General features: G+C 38.8%; 2 protein-coding genes across 2 annotated transcripts in view; both read left to right on the top strand.

The window, feature by feature from the left end:
- Positions 1-5,357, top strand: part of SPTY2D1 (SPT2 chromatin protein domain containing 1) — a 27,914-nt gene extending 22,557 nt beyond the window's left edge. The window contains exon 6 of the mRNA XM_019551460.1: positions 1,157-5,357. Coding sequence (XP_019407005.1) covers positions 1,157-1,253 — 97 coding nt within the window. The 3' untranslated portion in view covers positions 1,254-5,357. The remainder of the gene's footprint in view (positions 1-1,156) is intronic.
- A 610-nt stretch (positions 5,358-5,967) lies between these two features.
- UEVLD (UEV and lactate/malate dehyrogenase domains) overlaps positions 5,968-12,581 on the top strand; it is a 44,456-nt gene continuing 37,842 nt past the window's right edge. Inside the window, exon 1 of the mRNA XM_019551462.1 lies at positions 5,968-6,180. Within this exon, the coding sequence (XP_019407007.1) occupies positions 6,139-6,180 (42 nt within the window). The 5' untranslated portion in view covers positions 5,968-6,138. The remainder of the gene's footprint in view (positions 6,181-12,581) is intronic.

The following is a 12,581-nucleotide window of genomic DNA, read 5'->3' on the forward strand; positions in this document are numbered from 1 at the left end:
GGCTGCAGGGCAGGGGCTTTGGGTGGGGGCAAGGGGCACAAGCAGGAAATCCTGCCATGTACCCTCTGCCCTTGTTTTGTTTTTCTGGCATGTCGGCACTCTGGCACCTTCCAAAGTAGACATTGTGGGTTTTGTTTTTTGGCACTCCGGCCAAAAAACATTGCCTACCCCTGATCTAGCAGGATAGTGGCACAGATGAATATAGGCCCTCATCTCTCTTATCCTCGTTTAGTGCTCTGTCTCAGATTTCTCGACTATAGGTTTACATGAAGCTTAAGTCCAAAGGTGCTTTTATAGGTGTTTTAAAACTCCAATATGCAATTTTAGTAATAAAAAGTAATTAAATCCAGTAATTTACTTAAACATATTGCAGCATTTCACTGGTGCCTGAAAAGGGGAAAAGGAATTGATTAAGAAATGCCTGTGCAAAAATTTCTCAGACAAAAGCAAACAACTGGTGATGACAAAAAATGAAAACTAAACTAGATTTTCCGATCTTGGTGGGGCCTCTAGAACGCTGCTGTTCTTCACTGGCAGCTTGTGGCCAGTGACAAAAATCTGGATTAGATTTTCAGCATCACCTGCATGTTTTGAAGGTGGATGCAGTGCTTTACTGTAGTTAATAGATAGTTCTTGGACTTGCAGTTGTATACATTTCTGGGGCTTTTACATTGTTCTTTGGAGAATGCCTGGGATATCACATACTTGAATGTTCCTCCTAGTCTTGGCCAGTTGGCCTTTATTGCTTCCCTGGATAGAAAGCTGTTTCTCTCACAAGATATAAGACTGATTGAGATAAGGAGTTAGGGGGACTATAATTTATTTCTCTTCACTGGATCTGGATCCCTGTTTAACTGAAACCACATTTTCTGAAAGCTTCAGATGGCCTCCTATACTATCTCTTTCCTGCTGCTGAATGTCTTTAAGCAAATATCATAGACTTACTGTTTTCCTTGAAATGGAAAGATGTCTTTCCAACTCAACAAGCCTGCTAAAAAATTATGGGACCCATGCAGCTTTCATTTAAAAAGAAAAATGATGCTGTTACCTTACTAGAACATTTGAATTTAAGTCGGTGCTTCCCCCTCTTTCTGTAAGTGAAAAGTCTCTTGGGACGCTGTATGCAAAGTAAGTTATATCTTGTTTTGATTTGCAGCTTGAGACTTGGCGTACAAGAGGACCTGGAAGAAATGAAACGAGAAGAGGAGGAATGGAAACGTAAGAAGCAGGCAAAGAAACTGAAGACAAACTGAGTGGCAGTAGTTTTGTCCTCTTTTCCTACTTCCTTTGCCACCACTTTGCCTCCATCTTTCAGCTCCTCTTATAATTTTACTTCAGTTTTTCTTTGCTTACTAGAAGGTATGAGAGTATGTAAAGGGAAGAGAGAATACTGAAAAGCAAGGCTTTAGTTTGACCTAAAAGAGAGATTTATTTTTAATACTTGCCAGGGTTAATTTTTTTACAAAGAAAGTAATGCACTAGCACAGATTATTAGATGGAATAAAAATTTAATGAATGTTTCCATTGATTAAACCAATTTTCAAGATGCCAGCAGAAATATTAACTAGCTATGCACTGGCTTGCAATCATGTGGGCCCACATACCCATAAACCCGTCTTTCATTTTAGTTAGAAAAAAATGTGAATGACATTCATGTTCCTTAGTTATTTTGAGAGAAGAATATGGCTTTATGTATCTTGAGTCTCTTGAGTTAAGATCCTTCAAAATACAGAAACGTCATCTTCTGTACAGGAAAAGCTTGGATGTAAATTTCAGCCATTGCCACAGATGCCTATAGCAATAATATGATCTGTGCTATACATTCTTCTGATTTGAGAATTTTGTCTCTTAATAAAAATAGTACTTAAAAAAAAAAAAAAGAAGAAGAAAAACCCCCCAGACCTATCAGTTTCTAAAAAATGCATTTCATTCACAGTTTCTTGCAGTTAAAGTGTGACCAAAAGATTACACTGGCATCTGCTATGTCTGGAATTTCAATACCGGTTTATTTCAGGAAGATAAAGAAAGAGCGTTTATTCTGAAAAATAGGAATTTGCTGTTTGTATGAACTTGTGCTTTTGGGCTCAAGCATATACTTAGCAACTTTTTTCTGCCCTTTAAAGCTTAAAATTTGTTTAACAATTTTCTTCTGTTCTTATACTTTGAGTGTACAGTGCAATTTTTTTTCTTGCATTAAAAATTAAGTGATTTTCTTTTTAATGATTTTAAGCTATGAAGAGTTGCTTATGCAAGCAGTTCCAAAGTCTGGTTTAGTACATCACAATTAGGTACAGCATTTTCAAAAGTGCTTGTTAGGATCAAGCAAAAATGCATTTATACTTCCTCAGTGATATTAATACCTTTGTAGCTATCATCACAATTTCCATTTCATATCACAATTTCCATTTCATAGAGGGAATACTTCTGATTTTTTCAGCAAACCAAAAATCCAAGTGTAATGTATATCAAGAGAGTTCACCTCCTTAATTCGGTGCCAACATTGCACACTTATTTCAAGCTATGCACTGTTAAAAAAAAAAAAAAAAAAAAGTTTCCCTTCAATAATTGAGCATATTAATAATCAGCACAGGGTTCACATAAGTGTACAGCGATTGCACTCTGGGTATGCAGCCCTAATCTGATGATACCTATTTTTTTTAATCCCCACCCCTTCCCCCCTCAAGCCTTTTGAAGTCGGTGTATCCAAGATAACCAGTATCACTGTTCAAATCTAATTCAGGCCCATGCTGCCACTAGAAATTCTTCTAGCATTAAATACTTGAATCATTGCTAATGTCTAATGTTAGAAGCATTTGTCAGAAGTGTTACAAGGGTTTGAAGGCAGAGGTATGTGGAAGAGAGTGGCCAAAGAAATAAGGAAGAGATGGAGGAAATGAAATTCTGTACAAAATATGGACACAAGGAAAAAAACTTTTCTTCTTGGAGAGCATTTCTTGTCAGTGCTGCCTCCAGGGACACCAATTCAGACACTGAGAGGAAAGGAGCAATTGTGGAAACAGATGGGGTTTAAGCACCTGACTCTTAATGGAAGGACAAATAGGGTGTATCCCTGGCCTAAACCATTTTTTGTCAGTGGTGTAGCATTTTACCTTCTCAGCATATTGGGGGCTACAGATTAGTGCAGTATTAGTAGATGAGGACACCCATCTGATGGTAGCCAGCACCGTTGCTGTATATTTTTTAAAAAAATGTGTATATTCATCAACACCCAAAAAACCGATTCTTATATAAACATTTGAGGTCATACAACATACTGTAATCTCATTGCTTGCGTACTTAAAATGTCTCTGTATATTTGCTCTGCTTAATGGGACCAGCTGAAATTCATTATGCTGTAGTTCCTAGAATTATCCACTCAAGACTATGACTGTTGGGACCATGACCAAGTAGCTGTTCATTTTATTTTTTAACTGAAGAGAATGTGTGGATCTTTGTCAACTGAGATATCTGTATTAGACAGGAAAACAAGCATCTGAATTGTTGAAAATGCTGACTGTTCTGAAATGCAAGAACTGTATTTGTGGTTTGATCCATTGAAATTTAAAAACATGTATGTTGCAAAGTGACATAAGGCTGATTCAGTTTGGAGCATTTCAGATGAACACGGGTGAAATAAAGTCCTGATTATCATTTATTAACCTACATGATACAGTGATATGTTTTAATTAAGCACTCTGTACCTGATGAGTTCAGTTCTCTAATCTTTAAAGCCCTTTCTTGTCATTTGTCTTGTAGATGATGACTGGAACATGATTCCAATGCCAGCCTCCTTCAAACATTGTATACCTTGTGTTGTATTTGTTCCTTCTCCTATTATCATTGTTTACAATTAGTTTTTATATTTCGTGTGGAAATTTAATTCATGGACACATTTGTAATTTTATAGTCAAGAAGTACTTTCTCATAGCTGCTATGGGTTGCCAATGATTTCTCAAATTTTGTACAAAATACTGGATTTTAATTAATATGTGTTTGTGCACTCATTCCATTCTTTGTAAATCAGCTAGGAAGCTACTAAGAGGTTTTGGGCATTTAAAAAAAAAAGAGGAAAAATCTTGCCCTTATGTCCAAAAAATGTCTACCAGATAGTCTTGTTAACTTCATAAAATAATCTAAATACTCTTCAAAAGCACATAAGGATTTGAAGCAAAGAAAAATTCCATGAATGTCTGTTCTGGCATGTAAGGATCTACATTCAGCTGGTCAGAGGCATAACAATGTGGCCAGGTACTAGGGGCAGCTGCCACGTAGGAGCAGTGGTGACTTTTGGCTGCTGGTGGGCCACCATGATTGTGTGACTGCAGCAGCTGCCATTCTTTCCTACTTCCATCTCCCCCAAGTGGGCACCCAGGGTGGGATCCCCAGATGTCCCGCCTAAGTTATGCCATTGCAGCTAGTGACTTAATTATAGTTAATGAAACTATCTTTGATTTTTTTTAAAAATTTTTTTTAGATTTTTAACTCAATGTTTGATGATGTGCCTTTTTTTACTAAATTATCTAAAAACTCTATTCACGAATGTAGGACTATTTAAACAAAAGTGAGTTTCTGCTCCCACAGATACTGTATCCTTTTAAATTTTAATAGCGTGAAATTATTTAGTTTTCATAAAAACCCTTCCAGGTCTGGCTTTGATTGCACAATTACAGTAGCTGCAACTTTACCAATAATTTAAGGGCACTTTCTATTAAAGACTCTTTAAAAAATGTCTTGTATTTACATTTTAGCTTAACTCTTTACAGCAATGTCCTTTGGAGGCCAGGGTATTGCATATCACAGAAGGCCTTAGTGTGCAACTGTGCTGTGCTTTAAAGTAGAAATCTTTCACAAAAAAAAAAAAAAAGTATATAAAATCCCTCTATGGGAGTCTGGATTTATTTTTGTGTAAAGCCCAAAATATTGTCCAGGAAAACTAATTTTCTATTTTTTTAATTTGGATTTTGTAACATAATCTAGTAGCTGAAACATATTTCTACAGATATAGCAGGAGACCAAAATACATCGCAAAAAATAAATATATGAAGAGAGACTGGTGTTAAATTGTGACGAATGTACTATTTATTTTGGTGAGTGGGTGTGATGCAATATTAAACTGTTAGTGTGTAAATAAGGGTGGTTCTAGTTTTAGTCTGTGATTTTCCTTTTTTGATGAAAGGGTCATTTGTGCACAATGTCTTTACACAATGTGACAAATAAGGTAAAAAAAAAAACCAACCTTACCTAGCTTAACTGTTTTCTGGTGCTGTCAAAAAAAAGTGTATACTTTTGCAAGCACAAGAGTGCAAATGAAAGTTTTGCAGAATATGTATACAATAAATTACCAGGCATTAAACATTTATTGACACTTCTCATTGGTTTACTTTATGGAAGACAAATCATTGTCTGCTATATTGTATTTTTTTCACAGTCATATGCAAGTCACTATTAGCCCCAGTAGACTTCAAGGAAGAGAAAAAGTCTTCATAAACTTTTATGTAGCCAACAAGAATGTATGAAATGTACTGGGGTTACTTGACCATTCAGGAAAGATGTGGAACCTATAATTATGGTAAAGGGCAATTTAGGATTGAGCATGGTAGTCTGAAACATTTAGTGTTTTAGTCTGAAGTCAGGCAGAAGCTACAGTAGATTTGTATTTTATAAACTGAATCAGAGATGCATAAGCTTTCAGCGACTTGCTTCATTGGATGCTATGAAGAGACTGCAGGAAGCAGAGCTTCTAATCAGAAAACACTGATAATACAAATAATAGGGCAAGAGGAAGGAGAAAGGAGGGGGGGCACTGCTAGGAGAGGCAAGGTGGGTAGGAGAAAGGAAAGTCAAAGCTATTAATCCACTGAGGAACAATGGTTATAAACACTAATCCAATTAGGGTAGTGACTGCACAGCAGAGGAGTGTTGAGCATATGTTTTCCATTTCAAATACCTTTGAAGTATTAATTGTTTAACCGATATTAGCTTACAAAAATGTTTGAAATCCTATCTGGTGACATGTTTGTAAAACACTGAACAGTCATGTGACAGTCATGCTGTGCCCCTAACCGATGCTGACTTCATAACTTCTGACCAGCATATTTTCATTGGGGCTGTCTAAATCTGCTGACGGGCATCAACTGGATGCACAAAATGGAGGGAGGAGCTGTTTCATCTCTTTATCAGGTATCATGACAGCCTTTGCCACAGTCTGTGAGATGCAGAGGCTGAGCATGCATCTCTGTTGCCTTATTCCTTGTGTGGTTATCTATGCCTTTTGAAAACCAATTATTAACATTGCTGTTTTGATTTGGGAACAATGTACGGCACTTTCATATGAGTGTGGATACCCAAGTAGAGGAAATCAGGCCATCTGCCTCCCTTTCTTTTGGAAGGGAGATGGCTTAATGTTTTAAGAGTAGATTTAAAAGCAAAGGTTATTCCATAGATTATATTTTGCCAGTAAACATTGAAAAGCCTTTTTTTTTTTAAGTTGCCCTATTGAGCTATGGGCTTTCTAGGTCATTTTCTCTTTTAACTAAAATCCCCTCAAATGCTTTTATGTTACTTGATTAAAGTAACATAACAGTGTTTTAAATCTTGTATATAGTGCTAGTTCTAAATAAACCATATTCAAGTGCCTGGTAGGTTTTGCTTTAATTAGCCTAAAGCACTTACTAAAACTGGACTTCTGTGGAAGCTGTAACGACTGCTGTGCAACAGGTTTTAGAACTGCTAAGTACTGGTTTATTTCATTTGAAAGCATTTTGAGATCCAGAGTTTAATAACTTGTTTGCAAAATAACCCGTGTCTAAACATCTTTTGAGCAGTACGTTTAGTCATCTGATGGCTTTAGAAAATAGGTTGTTCTCACCATTTTAACTGTATTTATTTTAAATCATTATTTGTCTTTTTTTCTCTTAATCCCTAGCTTCTTGGATGTACTGATATTTTATGTTGTTTTGTGCAGTATGAAATGGGATATAAAAGGTTCCAAGAATAATTAGGTTTACTGCCAATTTAGTATATCTAATGCTTTTGACTGCCTTCTCTGGGCTAGTCAGTTACTTCCTCCAGAGCAATTCTGTTGCTCAATTTATCCTTGGGACCTTCTTTATTCACTGCTCTCTGCCCTGTCTTGATACAGATAAAAGAACTTGGCCATTTTCTCTGGACCAGTTGAATTTTTTTTGCAGCTCATGTTCACTGTAGGTGTTACTTGTACCCAAATCCTCCATGTGAGTCTTCTGGTAAAAAGCAAGCGACTGGTCCTTGTTTTTCCCCTGTATGAACATTATCTTTGAAATAAAGATTTATTGAAAAATTCCCTGTATCTTACCATGATACCAGCGTCTGATAGCAGCAGACGTGACTCCCTGTTGTTTGAGACTAGAGGCCAAAAAACTCATTTGTTGGTATACTGTAATTGTAATTAATGTCAGAATATTGATATGATCAGTAAAGTGCTGTGCTCAAGTACTTCATAGCAGATTGCTACTCCATTCTAGAGAGAATTAAGAGCTCCGCAGAAGGGTGGGGAAAGTTATGTTAAGTACCCAGGCCCATTTCTCATTTTATGCAAGTAAGCCTTTCAGGCCTACATAATGCACTAATTGTGATGGACACAAGCTTCTGATCTTCACTGCCATTGTACACGTGCCATTTTGCATACATCAGACAATGGTTCTTGTGTTTTGATGGTTTTTGGTCATGTGTATGCTAGGTCCTTTGCATACTTTGAATGATTCAGAAACTTAAAAATATATATTCTGCTGGTGTCCAGAGTCTTTACCCAGTTACTGTTGCTCTTCTCAGTGTCATACATGCTTTTCTATGTATCATACAGCAACTGTAAGTAACCTTGTAATTATTTCATTACAAAGTTGGCACAGTACTGGAAAGGCAGGGGCTCAACAACAGTTGTTTTTCTCTTGCTACAACATCAGATACCATCTTACAGCAAGTGTGTCAAAGAAGCAGTTCACAGGACTCCTGGAAGAGTCTCCCGCTCTGCCAAATTCTGGTATGTGGAGCCCTACTGGGGTTGCAAGTTGGCAATGGAGGGGTGAGTGATGGATGTGTTCATGCCCAGAGTGGTTAATGCTACTACTACTCACCCCATTACTGTATTTTCTCACATACAGTCCGCGGACTATTTAAGTTTTTACAAACATGACGGATGGGTGCAGACTATACAAAGGTGCGGGCTTTGCAGTCTTTAGAACAGTCTTTAATGAAAATTAAAACATTTAAATGTCTAAATAATGTTCAAACCCAATTGGGCGCCTCTTCTTCACTGGCTGGAAAACCTTCAAAGTCTGTATTGTAACTTGATTCACCGAAATACGCATCTACAAAAACAGTGTCATCAAGTTCATCAGCATTGTCTTCCGAATCGGTGTACTCTGACTCCTCACCTGATGTGCCATCCAGGATTCTGGGTTTAAAGAAGCCGTTGATTATAGAGCTTGGTTTCACAGCTCTCCAAGCTGCAATGATCCAGTTACAAACTTCTGTATAGGTGGCTCATTGCTGTTTTCCAGATGGGGTGAATGAATGAACACCCTGGCTCATCCATTTTTCCCACTCCTTTCTCATGAAACATTTGAACAAATGGTTGACAGAAATATCCAATGGTTGGAGCTTACAAGTTAGTCCTCCAGGAATTATAGCAATATGCACTCCGGCTTTATTCGTTTCTGAACACTAGAGTGCTTATGCACATAAAAAATTAGCAAAGATTTAGGTGCGAAAAACCCGCCTTGCCGTGTTCGAAAACAACGTTCTGTCCATTCTTTTATTATATCCTTGTTCATCCACCCTTTCTTACTGCAAATAACTGCAACTCCATTTGGGATCTTTTCGCAGGCCATCGTTACCCGTTTCAAAATAACTATCGGTTTTAACTTTACACCATTCATGGTGCACACTAGCACAACGGTGAAATTTGTTCGTTCATGGCTTGTTGATATTGCAATCGTCTTTTTACCATGTTGATCAACTGTACGAGTTGCTGGGACATCAAATGAAATCGGTATTTTGTCCATGTTAATTATGTGTGCAGGACATAAATTATGCACTCTGCACTCCTTACGCAAATTTTTGTTAATTTTTCTTCCCAGCCATCTGGCAGTTTTTACTGTAGTGCATGAACGAACAGCTAAATTATTTCTGCGCATAAATTTATGTATCCAATTGCATCCACCCCCAAAGTCTGTTATTTTCATCTCATTTGCCATCACGTGGGCCTTCTGCCAAATTGCAATGGTTGACACAACTTTGTTGCTTTCTCATTGTGCAACAACCCATTTTTTCAGGTTAGCTTCTAGAGTTGGCCATTTACAATGCTTACCTCTGCGAGTGCACTTTCTTGGATTCAGAGTTTTCAAAATGTCATCTTTTCGCCATTCTCGCACCAATTTTTTGTCCACAGAGAATTCTCAACCAGCTGCGCGATTGCTGTGTTTCTTGGCGTAATCGATAATGGACAAGTTGAAGTCAAATGTGTACAGTTTTTTCTTGGGCATTTTCAAATGAAGTATGCGAGGGTAGGATCGAACCCTGCAGGTTAGTGAGATAGGGAGGTTGGGTAAATTCGTAGGCAGTCGGTCGTCTCTACTGACTGGAGTTTCTGGTAACCGTAGCAGCATCAACTTCTCGATGAACAAGACTATGGGAAGGCCAAAATCAGTTGTTGATAACTAAAACACAGTTGAGATGTTACAAATTGACAGTAATAATTAGCGCTCAAATGACAAACATTCTGGTAATAATTAAGCACCTCTCAGGCTTAATAGGCTTAAAATCACCTCCCCCACGCTGCCCCCCCCCCACCCTGGCACTGACACTATCAGGTGCAGGAAATACATGGGTGCAGTCTATACATGGACTATCTCCCCAAAATACAATTTTCCACGGGTTATACATTGGTGCAGGTTATATCAGTGTGTGGGCTATATGTGAGAAAATACGGTGCTGGAGGTGAGTTCAGATCCACCCTGCAGGGAGACCGGGGAGGGAAGGGGGGTAAAGGAGCCTGACATTCTTGATCTATAGCAAAGGTATAGAGCAGTCCTGGCAAAACATCCTATTATGAGTCAGTCACCTAACAGGTTGTCAATCAACAAACCTAGAGATGATCTACCAATTTTAAAATTAAAAACAGGCCTGTATGTTAACCAACAGGAATTCTGGGAATTCCTAGCCCTTGCTGGGGAACTAAAAGTTTGTAAACTTAAGTTTGTATCATGTGTCTGAGGCTAGGAAATAAGTGTTTTTTTCTAGCATTCCTGTGTTAGACCAGGGGTTGTCAACTGAGGGTACGTGAGAAAGCCCTAGGGGGTACACATAGGTAGGCAGGGACAGAGCGCTACCATGCACCCTCCCACACTGCCATGCAGGTGCCACCCAGCTGTCCAGATGTGGGAGTGGGAGAAGCTTGCACCCCACCCCTCCCTGCCCTCCTGCTCTGAGTACAGCCGCCAGGGGTACACTGATCCAAAAAAGTTGAAAACCCCCGTGTTAAAATGTGATGTTTTAAGTATGTGTTGAATGCACAAAATAAATAGGAAGGAGCTGGCTTGCATTTCAACTATTTCAGCATGCACAGCACTGCTGTCTTCACAACTATGTTAGATCACAGAAGCAGACAACTGCAAGAACTTGATATGTCTTCAAGAGTGGGGGTTTTTTAGTAGGGATAAAAAACTTTGAAGTCAAAGCATCTTTGCAGAAAATGTTTATTTAACGCCATTTTCCTCGATTTATGCATCCAGTGGGAATCCACACTTGCAATGTTAGCAATATAGTGCTGTACCTGTAATGCTTATCACATTGAGCTTTGATTAGGTAATTTTTATTTTAACACTTTGGGGAGAGTAGTGGACATCTCAAGGGATTTGTTATGAGATTTTAAATCCCTGGATATTGCCATATTCAAGTCTAGCTATGGTTGTCAGTGGGTTTTGAATGATGAGTATGTAGTGATGTGCCAATAAGTCTGGTTAAAGTCTAGTTGCCAAAAAAAAGAGACATCACAACTGTATTTGGCCACTTGCTGGTTGCCTTAGGAGGGAAATGATGGAACTGGTGAATAAGGAAAATGAGCTAACCCTCTTTCTCTAAACCTGGTGTTTGCTGGACTAAAGACAGTTTGATGTGGTGCTTTGGAGGTGGTGATGCTGCTACCTGTATTACACCTGATTTTTCTGATCCCCAGAATTTAATTTGCTTGGACTACTTTCCCTGCTTCAGAAGCACAATTTCCACATACAAATCCTAACATGTAAGCCTTACATGTAATTTCAATTCTGTTATGGTTACCTTAATATACATAGGTCATATCCTTCCATGGGATCTGGTTCTTTCGCTGGTCAGAGGACTGATTCCTAGAAATACTTTCCCAAAAATATTACTAACACATTTTCTTTATTGTGTTCTCCTATTGCGATGCCTCTTTTCCATTTTACTTTAAATTACCCAGGCTGGAATTGGTAGATGCAAAGTTTTCAGTACAAGATTGAGTTTCACACAGAGAATAAAACTAAGTGTGAAAACTGTGGCTTTTCTTTCTTTTCAGAGTGCATACAGTGAATGAGTTAAAACAGTGTGGCCCAAATTCAGTGTGGAGGGTGTGGGGATGCTCCACAGGCAGCTCTGTTGGCAGCATGCAGCCCCCCCCACCATTGCCAACTACACAGGGTGCCCCCCTGCTGCGCTGGCTGTACAGGCAGGATATGGACCCCCAGGCTGTTCCCTGCCATGCAGCAGTGGGAGAGGTGACCACTGGGTCTCACCAACTGCATGTTACGTGCTTACAGACCACTTGTGGCCTGTGGGCCACATTGCTGGCCCAGGGCACTACTTGGATAGCCTTGATAAAACACTGGTAGTTGATGGAAGGGGCCTCCAACAGCCCAAGCGTTTGAGAATTGTCTAAGTCTGTTATATCAGTATCTAATTTTAATGCTTTACCTAAGCATGGGAGAAAGTGGTTCAGTTTCTCTGTAACTGAATACCTTACTCTTTTCTGTGAGACCTCAAAATAAACCTCTCTGCCTGTACCTTTTCTATTACTTATTGCTGGTGAAGAAAACCAGCCTTTGGAACAGAAGGAATATGCAGGTAAAAGTCCAAACCTCAGTTTTCAACTGCCTTGCACCTGTGCAGAGTGTAATCAGAAGCAGAAAGGGACTCTTTCATCAGGCCAGACCTAGCAACAGTCTCTTTTGAATTGGGTTGTGATAGATCTGAAAGACTACCTGACAGATGACCTATAAATAATATACTACTACTTTGCTTTCTCAAATGGCATTACACTCCTTTCATTTACACAGTTAATGTGCAGAGGTAAGCCGAGGCATTCTGTATCTTCTGGGTCTTGTATTCTTGGAGAAGGGGGTTGTAATAATTAAACTGAAGGGAGTTGAAAGTCTGAGGTACTTTCCCAGTAAGTACCAGTCATGCTCAATGACCTATCACATGGACAAAGGATAAGAGATTGATGTCCTATATCTTGACTTGAAAAAAGCCTTCGATCTGGTATCCCATGATCATTTCTTGGCAAAACTGGCCAGTTGTGGCCTTGG

This window comes from Crocodylus porosus, unplaced genomic scaffold (genome assembly GCF_001723895.1).
Source record: "Crocodylus porosus isolate Cpor-Errol unplaced genomic scaffold, CroPor_comp1, whole genome shotgun sequence".
NCBI classification, from domain to species: domain Eukaryota; kingdom Metazoa; phylum Chordata; order Crocodylia; family Crocodylidae; genus Crocodylus; species Crocodylus porosus.